The 16158-nt window shown below is 44.5% G+C and overlaps 2 protein-coding genes across 5 annotated transcripts in view; one reads left to right on the top strand and one right to left on the bottom strand.

The window, feature by feature from the left end:
* Positions 1 to 3442, top strand: part of ACVR2A (activin A receptor type 2A) — a 50494-nt gene extending 47052 nt beyond the window's left edge. For both annotated transcript variants that reach the window (XM_010407186.3, XM_010407184.3), the window contains one exon: positions 36 to 3442. In XM_010407186.3, coding sequence (XP_010405488.1) covers positions 36 to 230 — 195 coding nt within the window. In that variant the 3' untranslated portion in view covers positions 231 to 3442. The remainder of the gene's footprint in view (positions 1 to 35) is intronic.
* On the bottom strand, positions 2991 to 15992 carry ORC4 (origin recognition complex subunit 4). 3 transcript variants are annotated; one of them, XM_039554687.1, is made up of 14 exons: positions 15943 to 15992; positions 14485 to 14556; positions 13898 to 13974; positions 12330 to 12420; positions 10925 to 11000; positions 10500 to 10585; positions 9322 to 9370; positions 8674 to 8825; positions 7223 to 7396; positions 6762 to 6848; positions 5081 to 5189; positions 4542 to 4637; positions 4390 to 4457; positions 2991 to 4234 (listed from the first exon to the last, which is right to left on the bottom strand). In XM_039554687.1, exons 2-14 carry the CDS (start codon positions 14554 to 14556, stop codon positions 4046 to 4048), a joined length of 1326 nt encoding a protein of 441 aa, XP_039410621.1. In that variant the 5' UTR covers positions 15943 to 15992; the 3' UTR covers positions 2991 to 4045. The 3 variants fall into 3 exon arrangements, with proteins under 3 accessions (XP_039410621.1, XP_039410619.1, XP_039410620.1); XM_039554685.1 differs by lacking the exon at positions 15943 to 15992 and adding an exon at positions 15754 to 15933; XM_039554686.1 differs by lacking the exon at positions 15943 to 15992 and adding an exon at positions 15763 to 15933.
* Between the last annotated feature and the right edge of the window lie 166 nt (positions 15993 to 16158).

Here is a 16158-nt window from a genome sequence, read left to right as displayed (position 1 = left end):
TGTGTGACGGTTTTCCCTGGCCTGGTTTTCCGCAGGGAATGGCGATGCTGTGCGAGACCATCGAGGAGTGCTGGGATCACGACGCCGAGGCCCGGCTGTCCGCGGGCTGTGTGGAGGAGAGGATCATCCAGATGCAAAAACTCACTAACATTATAACAACAGAGGACATTGTGACTGTGGTCACAATGGTGACAAACGTTGACTTTCCTCCCAAAGAATCCAGTCTATGATAGTTGCACTGGTCATGGAAGTGACCACAGGACTCTTCACTGGAGCTGCTACAGCGCACGGACTGCTGGCGTCACTGCTGTTCTGGGTGGGAAGAACGGATGGTAAGTCTCTCTGGAACATCACCAAGAGGTGTTTATCCTTTGTTTTCCCCCTCCTCCTCCTTCCCAGCGTGGATCCATGAGACTTTCTGCATTCCCTGCTTACACCTGAAGGACGTGACTGAGAACCCCTCACGTGCTGATAAGGAACTTACAATGAAGAATCCGGACCTGAATGGGCTAATGAGCGTTTTAAACACTGACATCCGATTTCTTAATCCCTGTCAGAAGAGACTAATTCCTTTAAATGAACTACTGTTATTTTTTTTAAATCAAAAACATTTCATTTCAGATTTAAAAACAACAAAAAAAAAAGGGTAACTTGTTTTTATTGCATTCGTTGTTGTTTATAAAATGACTATTGTAATGCGACTACGACACAGCTTGTGAATGTTCCGTGTGCTGCTGTTCCGTGTACAGAAACAAGAGTAATCAATGGGATAGAGCAAAGAGGCTTCCAAGTATTACTTAACCTCCCTCAACCAGGTATACCTCAGTTCCACCTCACTAAATTATGACTGACAACACTAATTGGAATAATAAACTGCTCCGTGTTTTGTAAATGATGTATTCCCAATTCCCTGTGTTATTTAAGAAGGGGAAAGCTTCATGCCCCCAGGAAGTGGCCATTCCTAGAGCCGTGTTTTTAGCCTTTTCTTGTACTCGCTTGTTGTGTATAAAAAAGAAAAAGTGCTGTTTATTGAAAGAAAATTTTCCTTCCTCTTTTAGTTGAAAGCTTTTCCCTCTGTTTCCCAGAGTATCTCATCCATTTATTTAACTGAATACTATTTAGGTTTGCTGTGTCTGAGGAATATTTGAAACCTTAAGCATGACTTTTTTTTTTTTTTAATTTTTTTTTTTAATTTCCTCTGAGCTGTGACACTGGAAAGCTCTGAATTCTTGTTGTTTTTTTGAAAAAGAGTCTTTTTCCTATTTATGTTTGTGCCGAGGTCGCCGCGTGTTCCCTGTCCCGCCAGGCAGTGGGGGCTGTGTCACTGTTTCAGGATCACCTCAGGAAGCTCAGTTCCCCCAACTCCTCACCCTCTGCTTGGAGATTTGCAACTTCCCTCCACTCAAAGCTTGGTGCCATCGGAGGGGAGTGCAGCTCACTCCCTGTGAGCCACAGGTTGAGCCTGGAGTCACACACAAAGTTCTAGCCACAGATTCCAGATCCTAAATGTTACAAATTTCAGGGATAACCTAGTTCTGCTCACAATATGCAATGACCATTCCGAGGTAACGAAAGGAATATCAGTGTCCAGAGCACAGACTCACAAAAAACAAGGAAAAACATGAAAATGGCTTCACAACTCCAAGACTGGGGTTCAGGATGTCGAGCCTTATGCTGGAATTACAGTGACTGGTAGCTGGGTGCCAAAGTGCTTCTCCCAAATCCTGTCTCACTACACTGATTGGATCCTTCAGGCCAAATTCCGAGGAAAATAAATGTTGTAAGCCCCTGGAGCGCAGAGGCAGCAGCGGCCCGTGGTGTGCTGTGTGTCCTTGTCTCCATGTGTCCACATGCAGTGTCTCTGCAAAGCAGCAGGCGGGAGCTCGCTGAAGGCTGGCTGGAACCTGCATCTGTGAACTTCATCCCTGGGAACAGTGGCATGTGATGGATAAAGCAGAGCCAGGCCGGCTCTGGGCAGGGAGGGAGGAAGGGCTGATGTTCCACCCAGGGCTGTGGCACTGCTGGTCACGGCTGTGCCTGAGGATCCTGCTGCAAGGGGCTGTTGGAATGGGGAAGAAATCCAGTTTGTGGGGTCCTCTTGGCCAGACACTTCCCTTTGGCTTCCATTTTTGCTCCACTTTTAATTAAACTCCACACAGCAGGACAGGACCGGAGCTGTGGAATTCTGAACCAATCCCAACCCAGTCCTTCTCCTCAGACACCTTAGGGCTTTTAACCCTTCCCTGGCAAAAACAGAGCCAAGGGATGGTTTCATTCTGTGCTGTTGGAAATCTGATGCCAAAACTGAAGCTGTATCCAAGTCCCTCCTGTGTGTGACCCTTCCCACGGAGCTGCCACGGGCTCAGGGCTGGCTCCTACCTTTGGGATATCCCTGCTCAGTTCCTGTTCCACTCCCAGCTTCCTGGGATTTACCAGCATCATGTAGCGTCACTGAGAAAAGGCTGCTCCTTCCCAATGCTTTTTAAGCGGTCAGAATGGTCTCCCCGAGCTGCTCTGCTCCAGCTGTGCCCCCAGGGCCTTGGGAATGAATTCCTGTTTCACTTCAGAGCATTCAGGGAGTTGAGCTGCTGGAGCAGCAAGGGCAGGATCCAGGGAACATGGTGCTAGGGATGATTTTGGCATTGTTCTGGCAGTGCCCATTGGCCCTTCCTGTCCTGAGCTCCTGAGGGGCAGCAGCTGTGAGCTCCCAGCCCAAGGATGGCCCTGGACTGGTGTGTGAGCCCCTGCCTGGCCTCACCAGGTGTGATTTTTATGTGTGAGAGGGTGAGAAGTTCCTGTCCCGCATCCTCAGAGCTGCTGGAGGGGTTGAGCCAGTGCTGCCACTCCTGGGGTATTCCCAACCTGCCCCATGAACATGGAAATCACCCAGAACCCACAGGGGTGTAGTTCTCCAGTCTCCAGTGTAATCAGTGCTGAGACCTGTCCCGCTCCCATCAGCATCGACACAATCAGTCAGGTCACCCCCTCTCCTCTTTTCCAGCTTTTTTAACCTTTTTAAAGACATTTCTGTTTATCAGGAACACTTGGTACAAAACACCGGAAGCTGCAATACACATCCCTGGGCAAAACGACTCCAGTAGCATCCTTGATGGAACATCTGTTACCTCAGATACTCAACCAGCAGGACTGCTTTGCTTTCTCCCTCAGTTTTGGTTTTTTTTCAGTCCATCTCCTCTTTGTTACCTCTCGAGTTTGGTGAGCGATTACTTTAACTTTCCTCTTTGTATTTGTCAGTGTTTTGGGCACAGGTTGTTGTACTACTGTCAAAAGGCACTTGCTGCTTTTCTGCAAGTGCCAAAAAACCAACCAACCCCCCCTCGCCCTCAATAAAGTGATTGTTAAATATTGTACAAATACAAATGTATACTCTGCCCTCTTCCCCAGCGGGAAAATAAAAAATGTGACTACTCTGACTTGCAAATGCTTCTTTGGAAACTTACTTTAAACACATGGGGCCGTTCCTAGAGCAGTTCTTGAGCCAAACTCCCAAGTTTTGTTACAAAAAAGCGGGTATGGAAAGATGTTACCTTGTACTTGGCACAAAATAGCCCTTGCAGCTGAAGCCTGTTGGGATTAAACATTTAATGAAGTAAATTCAGTTGTGATTAAAGATTTAATTGAGTAAATTTTCCATGTCAGATTTGAGAAGGAAAAGTGCAGTGTGAGCTTTGACCTGATGGGGCTGTGCTGCAGAAGGGAGGCAGCAGGGCAGCGTGGCCTGAGCCACGATCCAGAGCACTCAGCCACAGGGAGAAACTCCAGAGCGTGGATTTCTCCAAGTGGGAACTGTGTGTGAGGGAAGGAGCTGGCACAGAGCTGAGCTAAAGCTCCTGGGGGTGTGATGAGGCACATTTCTGGCTGCTGGAAGGGAACAGCAGCACAGTTCTCCTTAGAAAATCCCAAATGGATCAGCAAAGAAAGCTGCTTCCAAAAATTTATTGTTCTGAGCACCTTCCTGTGGGTGAACATTCCCTCTTCTGGAGCTCACAGCATTCCAGAAGTTGTGATGGAGCAGGGGCAGGACTCAGAGCCAGCTGAGGGAGGAGGCTGCCCACTGCTTCACGTCTGTGGGGCAGTTGGGGTACACCTGCAGGGCATCCATGATCTGGCTGCTGTCCAGCAGCAGCTTCATCAGGAGATATTCCCGCTGCGCCCGCACTGACGGCCGCTCCAGGGGCTTCACCAGCTCCAGCTGCAGTAAGTGTTCAAAGGCCTAAAAACAGGAAAAGAGGGAGTGGAAGGGAAGGGCATTCCTGCCCCAAAACATCGCTCCCTTCTAGGGCTGCGTTTGACCACCCCAATCTGTGCTCTGGAAAATAAAACCTAAATATTTTACAATTAAAAAAAAAAAATGCATTTCAGGCTCACCTTCATGACAACTGGCTTCTCAAAGTTGTACATAGAATGTGCCTTCCTCTGGATGAACTTCTGGAATTCTGTGTCAGTCGGAGGAAAAGAAAAGGGGCAGTTAGGAGGAAGTGAGTGGTGTAGGGTTTGTGAAGCTCAGGCATTGCTCTCACCATTGTAAACCATCTGGAAGTTGAATGGTTCTCCATCATAGACATCATTCAGGTGTTTCATGGCTATGATGAGGCAGATTTCCAGGACAGACAAACCTGGAGGGAAAGACAAGAATCCCAAGTACTTCCCTTGAGCACATCAGAAACACAGGCAGTTCACCCACTCTGTTTATTCCTCTATTTGTATATGCTCTGGGCCTCACCCATTGGTGTTCTGTATCTTTATTATGTAAAGAAATTCCAGAATTGGAGAGGCTTGATACGAGAACATTTGTTTGCCTTGTATTTGAAGCAGAAATGATCAGCAATGGGCTGTTCCCACCAAAAAGCAAGACCTGTAAGTAGCTGAGCTGGCACTGTTGTATCCACAGCCATGTGTGAGCTCAGAGCTGACTCCATGGGCACAGGCAATCCCTGTGCAGCTCATCCCCATGGGGAACACTCCCTACACAGCGTCTCTTACACCAGGAGAATTCCAGGGAGGGACTTGACACTTCCTTTGCATCTAGGAACAATTTTGGGGAGAAGCTGAGCTTTACCATGGACAATGTTTGCCTTGGAGTCGGTCCTGTGCTGCCTGCTGGCCTCCTGCAGGTCTGCAGGTGTGAGCAGGGGGTGGTGCACAGTCACGGCACTGACAGCCAGCATCTGCAACAGAGCAGGACACAGTGCTCACTCCATTCCCAACCACCACACAATTCCTGCTTGGAATGCACAGGAACACAATTCCCCCAGAGTCACCTGCTGGAAACATTCATGGATAAACCCTCCACACACAGTAGGTTCATACTGAAAACCTTGCAAATAGCTGGCACTTCAATGGCATTTAGCCAGGAAGGTTTTCCAGGCTTAAAACTTCAAAGCCTCCTGATTCCAGGAGATAAATCCTCATGAACCTGTTCATATCCATGTCCATGGATCAGCACCTCAGAGGCTGCTGTAGGAATGACTTACAGCTCGTTTGCACCTGCTTTTGTACCCAGGGACACCTCCCACTGTCCCAGAGTGCTCCAAGCCCCATCCAACCTGGCCTTGGGCACTGCCAGGGATCCAGGGGCAGCCACAGCTGCTCTGGGCACCCTGTGCCAGGGCCTGCCCACCCTCATAGAATTCCTTCCCAATCTCCCATCCAGCCCTGCCCTCTGGCAGTGGGAAGCCATTCCCTGTGTCCTGTCCCTCCATGCCTTGTCCCCAGTCCCTCTCCAGCTCTCCTGGAGCCCCTTTAAGCCTTCTCCTCTCCACAGTTTGTCCAGGAACGCCTCACCCATCCCTGCCAGAATCTGTATTACACGCTTTTCGTGGAAAGATGACTTCTTCCAAAGGAAAAATTCAGCACATGCTGCAGAAAACAATGGGAAGGTTGAGCCTCAGCTCTGACCTGCTCTCAGGGAGGCTGTTAGCTGCCATCAGCTCCTTTCCTGGCCTCCACTGCAGCCACAGGAACAGATTTCAGTGCCCTGCACTAGGAATAATCTGCAATCTTGTAACCAGAGCAGCACCAAGCAGAGGGCTCTGCACTTTGGAACTTCTCTGCTCTGGTTCTCAGGGTGGCTCTGAACACTGCTGGACAGAGCTGTCTGCCCTGGAGGCCAGCACAGCCCACCCAGAGCAGGTTACAGCTCTGGGGGCTGGCACAACAGCCCAGGGGCAGGTACAGTCAGGGGGCTTTTCACACCCACACAAGCACAGGGGTATTTTAGGATGGGTAAACAAGTGTAATCCTCTGTAAAAGTGTCAGTGTATTTATATGAGCTGTGTTCAAAAACAGGATTCAGGGAGGCAGGGTAAAATCTAAAAAAGACCAAGAGCGCTGCAGCTCCCATGTCAACTTAAGAGTAGAAAAAGTAGGTTTCAATATGGGCAGATTTCAGGATTCAATAGAAACCAGAAAGAATCTCAGAAAGGAAAAAACAGTTTCAAAGTGTTTCACCTACAGTTTTGTTTTATAGATAGAAAGGCTTGGAGAAAGATAAATAGCATGAGCTCAGCCCCATCTGAATTGAACAGTCCATCCTCACAGGGTAACCACTTCAGAAACTGGAGCTCCCCACACTCACTAACACAGCACAGGGTGATAAAGCCAGCAAGGAACCAGCACTGGCAAAAGCTCAGTAAAATGATGTTTCGGGCAAAGCTCAGCTAAATGGCCTGAAAAGCACAAGAGCTGTTCATTAATTACTGCAAACCAAGGAGGTGTTTCATAAATACCCCAATACACACCAGGAGCAAATGCAGCGAGCGCAGGTCTTTGGTGTGGTGGAAAAGGTTCTGCAGCACGTCCTGCACTGTTTTATCCTCTGAGAGATGCTACAAGAAACAATAAAGTGATATTTTAACCATCTCATACTCACTTTTAATCATTTCATACTCACCTGGAAAAATGACAGTTTAATAATTTTTTTAAAGAGCTCAGCTTACACTTGACAATACAATTTTCATGTCTAACCTCAACTTGCTGGTCTTTCCTGTGACAATTTCACCTCCAGACTTCAATAAGCAAAGATTCTCTATCATAATTTAATTTATTCCATATCACACTCAGACAGTGAAAGGAAATGCCAATCTTAGGTAAAAGCTTCCCACTTTTACTGGTAAAGGATATGTGTATAAAGTAAAGCAGCTTTACACTGCTTTCACTTTAGAATTTTTAACTAAAATTAGGTATAAGATGCTTTAATTACCTGAACATTATTATTCCATTTTTGTGCAAAAGACTCATCAGGAAATTCAGCAGGAAGAGAAAGCTGTTTCTGAAATATCTTAATATATTGTTTAAAATCAAAGGAATTCGTCAAATATATCTGTCTGTGAGAGAACCTTGACTTTACTCTTTTCTCCAAGAGCTCCAGGATATCCTTGATGGGAAAAAAAAAAAAGGAAAAACAGTAATTAAAAAAGTAGATGAATTTGGTGTTTTCTTTACTACAGACAAATCACTGAAGTAAAGTGTGCTGAAAAAAGAAAGAATTATTAAATTCTCAGGCTTAAAATGTTGTAACATAAGTTAAATGTTCTAACAAGCCCTTTGCTGATTATTTTAATTGATGTGCCTTGCAATGCTAGCAACCATCCCAGCCCACGTGATGCACCACATCACACAGGATCATTTGTTGCTAGGAAACCCAGCAAAATTTCTCCATAGATTATGGAAATATTTCAGCTACTTAAGCCTGAATCAAACCTTGCAGCCTATCAGGGCTCTGGACAAGTTGTTGTGTGGTCACACCGGACCTGACAGGCCACGTGCTTTTTGTCAGCCTGAAAGAACACAACTTAAAAATCCCAAAAAATACTTAAGAACTAAAAAAAACCCTCAGAAACAACAGCTGTCAGCTCTGGAAACACTTCCTTAATTACACTCAAAAGGGGATAAAGGGTTCTAAATAATGGTTGAGGAGCTCAGACTCAGGACAGTGATGATGCAAAAGAAAAGACTGTAATTTATTAAATCAACAATTAACTTTTCTATTGCCAGAAACTTGCCCTGCTGGGTATCACCTAATCCCAGTCAAACCCAGATTCAGGCTTTGATAAGAGATTTTAATTATTCTTCTTCCTGTTATAACCCAATTAACTTCAGCACCAACAGTTTATTGTGAAAACAGTATCAGTTTTATCGAGTTTCCATGGTGTTCCACAGGAATTATTTCACCGTGCACACAGCCTGCCCACAATTCAGTACCATGACAGTGTAAAATCATAGGAAACTGACAGGGATCCTAAACCCATTTTAGAGCAAAAGTGCCCTACTGAAGTGGTTACTTAAAAAAAAGCCTTTGTCCTCAGAACAGAGATTTAAACACAGTGTAACTCTGTCCTTGCCAACTGCTGAGCAAGAAATTCAGGAGCTCCTCCAAAGAGAGAACAACAGTCTACTATGGAATGTTTGTCCTTAGAAATGTTGGGTTTGCTCCTTTAGCAGTAAAGCTGAAAGCTCTGAGCACTCTTAAGTTTGCTCTCAGCACAAGTTATTATTTTTTTACATCCCCCTTCCCAATTCAAAAGTTAGAAAAATAGAGAATTGAGAACAGCTCTTAGGAAATTAAGTATGGTTCTAAGAGAGGAGAAGACATTCCCACTAAGACAAGTCACTTTAAAACAGCTAAAAACATGAGGAAATGCCATTTCTTACCTGCCTACAGGTGAGCCCAATAACTGTCACTGGGGTCTGTGCAGACTGGGAGATGTCAAAGAGGTTGTAGAGCAGGGTCTGATTCTTGTGGTGGACAAACAAATCAAATTCATCCAGTACAAACAAGATTGGGCAGCTGCTGGTTCGGTTTCCTGAGAGAAATTTGGAGAGTTAGCAGGGCAGCTCCAGGATTAGACTTCCATTGCTACAACTTTCATTAATTATGGGGTTAAAAATTCACAGATTTTCCTTTAGCTTTTTACTAAGCCCTCCTTTCCCAAAACTAGAAACAGCAAAAAGAAAAATAACACTGAAAAACTGGGAAGGTTTTGTAGCGTTCTGCCAAGCAGCATTTCTGGCTACAAGGAACACAGACTTCTCTGGCCAATTTTTTTTAAAACCAGTATTTTTAAGAGCATCAGTCTGGTAAGAGAATCTGTCCTTCACAGCGGACATCACACGCAAGCCTTTACAGCATCAGTTACATCAGGTGTGTATTTGTTCAGTATTGACTACTTTTTGTATTATTTTGTAATCATGACACATTCTTGGGCTAAGTTTCTTCATTCCACCTGTAAAGTAGAAGAAAAAACTCCACTTTTCAGTCAAGTGACCCAGAGTTTCAGAACAGGGGTTTTTAGTGTTTACCTTTCCTCAAAGCTTCAAGGAGGAAGGCAAGGTTTTCAGCAAAACTGCCCTAGACAGAGAATAAATAAATTTCAGAATAGATTTGCAGTGTCATTCTCAGAATTGTTTAACTACAGCAAATGCAGACATGCAATGAAGGCCATCTCCTTCCAAAACCATGCTTTCAAAAATGTACAATGTTACTTCATGCTGTATAATCACAAACTCCTCAGGACAAGATGGATAACTCTACATTCATCCACTTTTTTCCAGTCTGAAATCCCCAAACTGCCTAAGGCAGGCAAAAATTAGTGATCAGGAGAATGCCTGCAATAAGCTAAATTCACAAGCAGGCTCTATCTTTCCTTAAATAACTGTTGCATCCTCATTTTCCAGCTACACACAGGGAAAAAGTGCTACCTAACATGTTCCACTGAGAAGGAGCAGGATTCAGGGTTTAATTAGCAACTTTATTAAACAGATGGAAGCATCAATCACTCCTGACAGAAAACACTGATTGGCTGTGACCAGCCTGCTCCAGTTACACAAACTCTCCCACTCTGCAGCACTCCGGGTGTGAGATGAGAAATAATTAACTGAAGACCACAAGCCCTATCAAAGGGAGCAGAAAAGCAAGTTTACCCCTTGAACGTGAGTTACAGAAAATGAGGGAAATTTATTCTCAAGCACTTTGGTCACTCTCTTTACGACTGTCTTCAGTACTAATGTAAACCAGTTTATCTGTGGCAAAAGGGCAATAGCAGCAAATATTTTAACAGAAATTCCATGGAAAATGAGAGCTCTAGGAAGCCTGGATAGACTTCCTAGAACCAAAAAAGGTTGGAAATATAGTAAAGGTCCTGCTTTTTGGTTGGTTAACTTGCTAATTCTTTGTTTTGAAATGTTAAAAACATTTCCAAATTCCCCACCCCTCTGAACAAAGTTTCTTTGGAATACTTAAGTTTGTTTTATTTAGGGACTTTTTGAGAGACTTCCCTTTTTTCCTCCTTCAGTAAGGCACAAGGTGATGTATTTTTAAAAAATAATGAGGATGCATTAATATTGCTCAACCAGCAGAGGTAACCTCAGCACTTGTGCAGAACTGCTGGCAGCCACAGCCCATTCATTCCCAACAAGCTCCATCCCACAACGCCAGGTTCCCAGGAAAGGGTTTTAAAGGGGTAAGTGAAGTTACTCACAAAAACTTTGTCCCCAACCACATTTTCCAGTTGCAGCTGCCTGGTGATCTCCTTCAGGGCCACTTTATCATTTGTCTGCAGAAGTCCTGAAAGAAAAGGATTTTTCATGAAGAACTAGCAGTTCATTCCCACTAGAGACTTAACCAGCAGCTTCTCTCTCTTTCCAGCCTTACAAAGCTTTGCCTTTCTAAAAATCAGACTGGACAGGAGTTTTCTGTTACCTCATAAGTTACTTAATTCTGTCACTAAGAGCACAGAAGTTCCCTCCATACAAAGAAATACAAAGAGAGGCATTTTGGAGCTCACAGACAAACACATCCATAATTTAGGCTGGGCCAAACTGCTGAAACCAAAGCTGTTATTCAGTACATACAAAATACAGAACTGAATAGAACAGAACACTGGATCAATGATGGTTTACTTGCCATTCAGATGGACTTCCAGGAGGTTCTCTGTAACTTGTTCCATTTCCCTGAGATCTTTTAAGACATGATTTAATAACTAGGAAAGAAAAAATACAGAATTTTTTGAGAAGATTAACATTTTAACAGCAAGGAAAGTGTAATTACAGACATTACAGGATAGGAAACAGTGTGTGAGGTTTCTTTAGGTAATATGTTTGAGTAAATTCCAGAGTAAAATACTAAAATGACAACTTTGCATTCACCAGCATGACTGTGACAATTACATTTGTTCATTCTGCTGAACTGGGAAGGAAAGAAAAATAACTCTGGTATTTCAGTCCCTCATTTTTTAGGGTAATATCTGGGGCTTTTGCCTTAATCAAAAAGCTTTATGAATTTGAGATGTGAGAGGATTTTGCTCTTGAGCTGGTGCCATATTCAGCTTCATGGCTTCTTTGGATGCTGTAGAAAGAAACTCTTTGCATTAAATCTTAAAAGAAACTCTGCTTATTCTTTCCTTCTGGAAGACAAAATTAAACTGCACATGATCAATCAACTGCTGCTTATAAAATTTAGGGGTCCCAAATTTACAGTCCATCAAGAACTTCTTACTGCAAAAGTCATAAGGAACTTGTATTAAAATATCTATAAATAGTGGAAATGTTAAATATAAAAAATTAAAAAGCTACTATTTGCTTTGGCTTCCTCAGATGAGGATTTGTAGCTCCCACCTATGTGAATGTATAAATACATAAGTATACACACACATGATTTTCTTGACTCCAGCATCTTTCACTTGATGTATAATAAGGAAATAATTCATTTTGCAGATGTGATTTGCTAACTTATATTCTGGCTTAAAGGACAACAAATTTTCATCACATCATTTAATGTAAACATTAAAGACTTGAGTGTTTGAATAATGTTGAAGAATTAAACACTTAAGTTAGAGGTCATCCCTTCATGCATCTCAGCTAAGGGGAATTCCCTTAAAACACAAACCTACACTTATAAACCATAACCACCAAACAATGTTCTGTAGGGAACAATATTCCTTCAGGATTAAGATACCTGACCATTCCCTGCATACACACAGCTATGGAGAAACCTACCCCTTAGACTGCTCCTTTTAGAGATTTGGATGCCTTTTCATCATTTTGACAGTGAGGGCCCAATAACAGGTTAATGAAAGAGTAATCAGAACATGGCTTTAATTGCAAAGACAAGTGTTAGGAACAGATTTCTCCATGCTGTTCCTGAACAGAATTAGCCCACACAAAGTCCTAGAATGTTTTGAATTCACATGCAAACCATTAGCAATTCTCTCTGTAAAACCAGGCAGACATGAACATGTAGCTGCAAAAGCTCCCAGGACTGCAGTGAGGTTCTGTTGCACCCCGGACAAAGTTCCAAGAGCTGTTCCTACCGCAGTTTTCCCAGATCCCCGGGGTCCAATAATGAGGGCGGAATTACTCTCTCCATGCACTGTGGTTCTTCTCAGCAGCTCCAGCAAATGTCTGTTGAAAACAGAAATAGGCTGAAAACCTCAAAGCTGTCAACATTCCCCAAAACCAGGGAAAATTCAAAAAATAAAACTTGATCCACTCTGGCTTGCTCTGAGAGCCAACACTCACTCAAGGCATGCAAAATGTAATACAATAAAGTACAAAGGGCTCAGTGATCAGAGCTCTTAAAATATTTTAAAATATTAAAACATGCAGAAGTTGAGAGCATCACTAATTCATAAAGTTCTGCAATTCACTGCCATGAAAAGACAGACTTCAATAATTATTTCTTTCTTTAAAAAATAGATTGCTTTCTGTGCTACCACTATACCTCACCAGCTCTAAATTACCTGCAGATAGACTCACTCACCTCAAACCATTTAAAGCGCTTACAGCAACTACTGACACCTCCAGTTCCCAAATGCTCACGCATCATTAACGTGCTTTTTGGAATATGGAACACTGGCATCATGCAATTGCTTCTGAAGGAGTGAGTGATTACAGAACAGCTGTAGCCAACACATGTGGGTTTGTTCACTATTTGAGAGCCAGCTCCAGCCAAGAGCTCTGGTACATCTTGGGAAGGAAAAAATCAGAGCTCGGGAGTTCATTGTATTTCCCCTCCAGGATAATTCACTACCACTGGCACATTAAGCAGAACACAGTCTGTAAACTGCTTTTCAGAATTCCAGTATAAATAGGGGAGGCTTGTTTTGTAAAACGGACATAATAGAAAGACATTTTCTCACAACAGCAATAAAAGGCCTATGTGTGCTCTGCATGCCTAGTGCACTGCTTTAATAAATGGTTTTGTCCCTTTCGTAATGAAAACTTGTGCTCACATCAGGCAATTCCACTCACCAAAAAACTGATTGTTTAAAACAAGTTCTTTAAATACATCTTTGTTACTTGCAGAATTTGACCTGCGTCTGTAAAAGGACCAGTACTGGGACAGCGTTACTGTCCCAAGAAGTCCCTTCTTCCTAACTCTAACCTCCACATCTGGATGGCTCCAGAAGTAGGTTTGCTTTAAATATGGATCTCTACTTCAAAAAAACCCAGGATGTTGGCACAGAAGGTTTAAGATTTACTTCTAACAAAGTTTACCAACAAACAGGAGACAAGCTGAAGTAAAAATAAATCTCACAGCAAGAGAATTTAACTTCTTGCTTGGCCAGGCCATTATACAAGGTCTTACAACATGCACTGAAAGTATCTTTCAGTCTCAAAAAGAAAAGTCCTTCACGAATTAGAGATGCAAAACAAGGACAAGAAATCCAAAACTCAGAGCCTGACAAAACCAGCAGGGAACAGTTGTATAAAAACTCTTAAAATCTGAGGCAAGTAATTTTTAGAAGCACTAGGCTGCAAGTCATTTAAACCTGTATAATTTAGAAAAACAGAGAAACAGAAAATTCTGATTTCACCAGATTATTTTACACCTGTAGTTAAATTAGAAATCGCTGAATCCTAGAGCCTGCTCACTCACCTGTACTGCTGTTCCATCCCAAACAGCTTTCCAGCTGCACAGTGGTGACAGAATCTTTCACGAAAGATTGTTTGCACCTATGGATGTAACACAGGACAGGAAAAATGTAGGGGGCTTCAAACACCAGAATTTGCCAATAATTTAACTACAGCAATAAAATAGTAGTAAATTAGGCACTTTTGTGGTGTTACAAGTATTCTGTAATACGTAAATCTTTACTGTCATCAATGATACAGAGCTCTTGAAAATGAGAATAAAGTTGCAGGAGGCAGAATATTGTATAAATATTATATAAAGGAGGAAAAGCAATTAGAGGAGATTAAAATATAAGAAATCACTGACCCAGTTTAACCAGCAACTTTGGGGAAACAGGAGAATAAAGGTTTTAAAAAAACCAAATTAACTAAAAACTGATTTGGCAGCTGCTGTCCAGCTCCTAAAAAAGTCACCTGGGTTCTGATTCACCCTACAAACTGGAAGACAAAAACCTAAATAGATCAAACCAGATTTATGCAAATCTGTTGCCATGAACAGTTACAAAAGTTCCATAACTTGAAAAGAAAGTAATCAATAAAGACATTACTGACCTGGGAAATGCACTCAGCACTTTCTGCACTACTCTCCTTCAACTTACGCTTGCTCATTGTGGAAGGTTTCATCTTTAAAGGAGAGAAGATAAACGTTTTATTCAATAACATTGCTTTCCAAACAATCCTAGCCAGAAACTAGATGTTGGTCATTCTTAAGGACTGTAATGAACATCTGTTCTTAACTAATAAAGATGCATCAGTCTACCTGCCTAGTAAAAAAGAGCCAAAACACTGAAAGCATCTTAAATTTATTTCTGATTACATTAAACCCATGTTTACACACATCTCCTAAACAGCACTGGCTTTAGGATGGTTTAGAAAGTTTAAAATAATGTCTTTATGTTTCTGCAGCTGGAACAAGCTACAAGCACACAGGAACACATTAAGACACAACAATTAGGTTTTTCCAGGAATAACTGGCCATCCTTGCTTATAATGTGCAGTTTATAACAATAACCACAGCATCTCTCTGGATAAGCTGGCTCTGAAGGGGACTTGAAGGGGTCCTAAGGGGATTGGGGGTTCTCTGAAAAGATGTGAGTAGATCCAGAGAGGGTTTGGGGGGAACTTGAAGGGATTGGGGGGCCTTGAGGGGAATCATGATGGGATTGAGAAGCTTGAACACGCTCTGAGGGGGATTCAAGAGGGCCTGAGGGAGGCTCTGAGGGGGATGCGGGCAGGAATTGCAGGTCTTGAGGGGGACTTGGGGGTGGTCCCGACCAGACGGGAAAGGTTTGGGGGTGGTCCTGAGGGACTGGAGGGGAATTTATGAGAGCTAGGAGGGTCTATGAATGCTCTGATAAGGAATTGGGGGAACGGGGGGGGGGGGTCATGAGGGGGTTGGGGAAGGGCTGTGGGAATGGGGAGGGTGGGGGTCTGAGTGGGCTGATTTTCGTGGCTGGGAGAGCCTGCGACCACCCTGACGAGGGAGGCCCCAAAGAGCTTGGGAGGGTCCATGAGGGGCTGGGGTTACGCTGAGGGCGGGTTTTGGGAGGACCTTGAGCGGGCCCATGAGGAAATAGCGGGGCTCTAAACGGCTTGGAGGCCTGCTGTCCGCCTCACCTATCCGGCCTCCCGCCTCCCCTCACGACGTTTTCCCGCCTCTTCTCTCTCACCCGAGGGCGGCCACCGCCGCTCGCGTGCTCCCCTCAGCCCTCGCTTCACCCCCGCAGAGCAGCGGCGAACCCCCGGCACCCGAGAGCCCTCCCCGGCAGAGGGGAGGGCCCCCTTCATCCCCTCAGAAACCGAACCCCCAGCGCCCGTTACCCTCCTCACAGGCTGCGTCCGCGGCTCCCTGAGAGATGCCAGAGCCCGAGCAGACGAAGGGCGGGCGGGAGGATGCATCCTCCGCTGCTCGGCAGCTCCCGCCCGGCGGAGGCGGCGGACTGAGCTTCCCCCGCCCCCCTCACCTGCCCGCTCTGCCCTCACGGCGCTTTCCCGCCTCTCCTCCCTCACCTGAGGGCGGGACCCGCCGCACGCGCGCTCCCATCGGCCCCGCGCGCACCGCCCCCGCACGTCACCGCGCACTCCCCCTCCCTTCCCGTCCTTTCCCCTCCCCTCCTCGCCTCTCCTCGCTCCCGTCACTTCCTCCCTGTCCATTTCCCCCCCTCTTCCTCCCCCTCATCCACTTCCTTCCTCCCTCTCCCGGATCCGTTTCCGGGAGCGGCGCGC

This window comes from Corvus cornix, chromosome 7 (genome assembly GCF_000738735.6).
Source record: "Corvus cornix cornix isolate S_Up_H32 chromosome 7, ASM73873v5, whole genome shotgun sequence".
Taxonomy (NCBI): Eukaryota; Metazoa; Chordata; class Aves; order Passeriformes; family Corvidae; genus Corvus; species Corvus cornix.
The sequence above is the reverse complement of the archived record's forward strand: the minus strand, read 5'-3'. Positions and strand labels throughout refer to the sequence as shown.

What these genes read in the sequence shown, in the direction of transcription:
- ORC4 (XM_039554685.1), bottom strand. Translation starts at nt 15,831, where the DNA reads ATGCATCCTCCCGCCCGCCCTTCGTCTGCTCGGGCTCTGGCATCTCTC. An exon ending in GGGATGGAACAGCAGTACAG is followed by an intron (nt 12,421 to 13,897) that starts GTGAGTGAGCAG and finishes TGTTTTCAACAG; the next exon opens with ACATTTGCTGGAGCTGCTGA. An exon ending in CTTCCAGATGGTTTACAATG is followed by an intron (nt 4,458 to 4,541) that starts GTGAGAGCAATG and finishes CGACTGACACAG; the next exon opens with AATTCCAGAAGTTCATCCAG.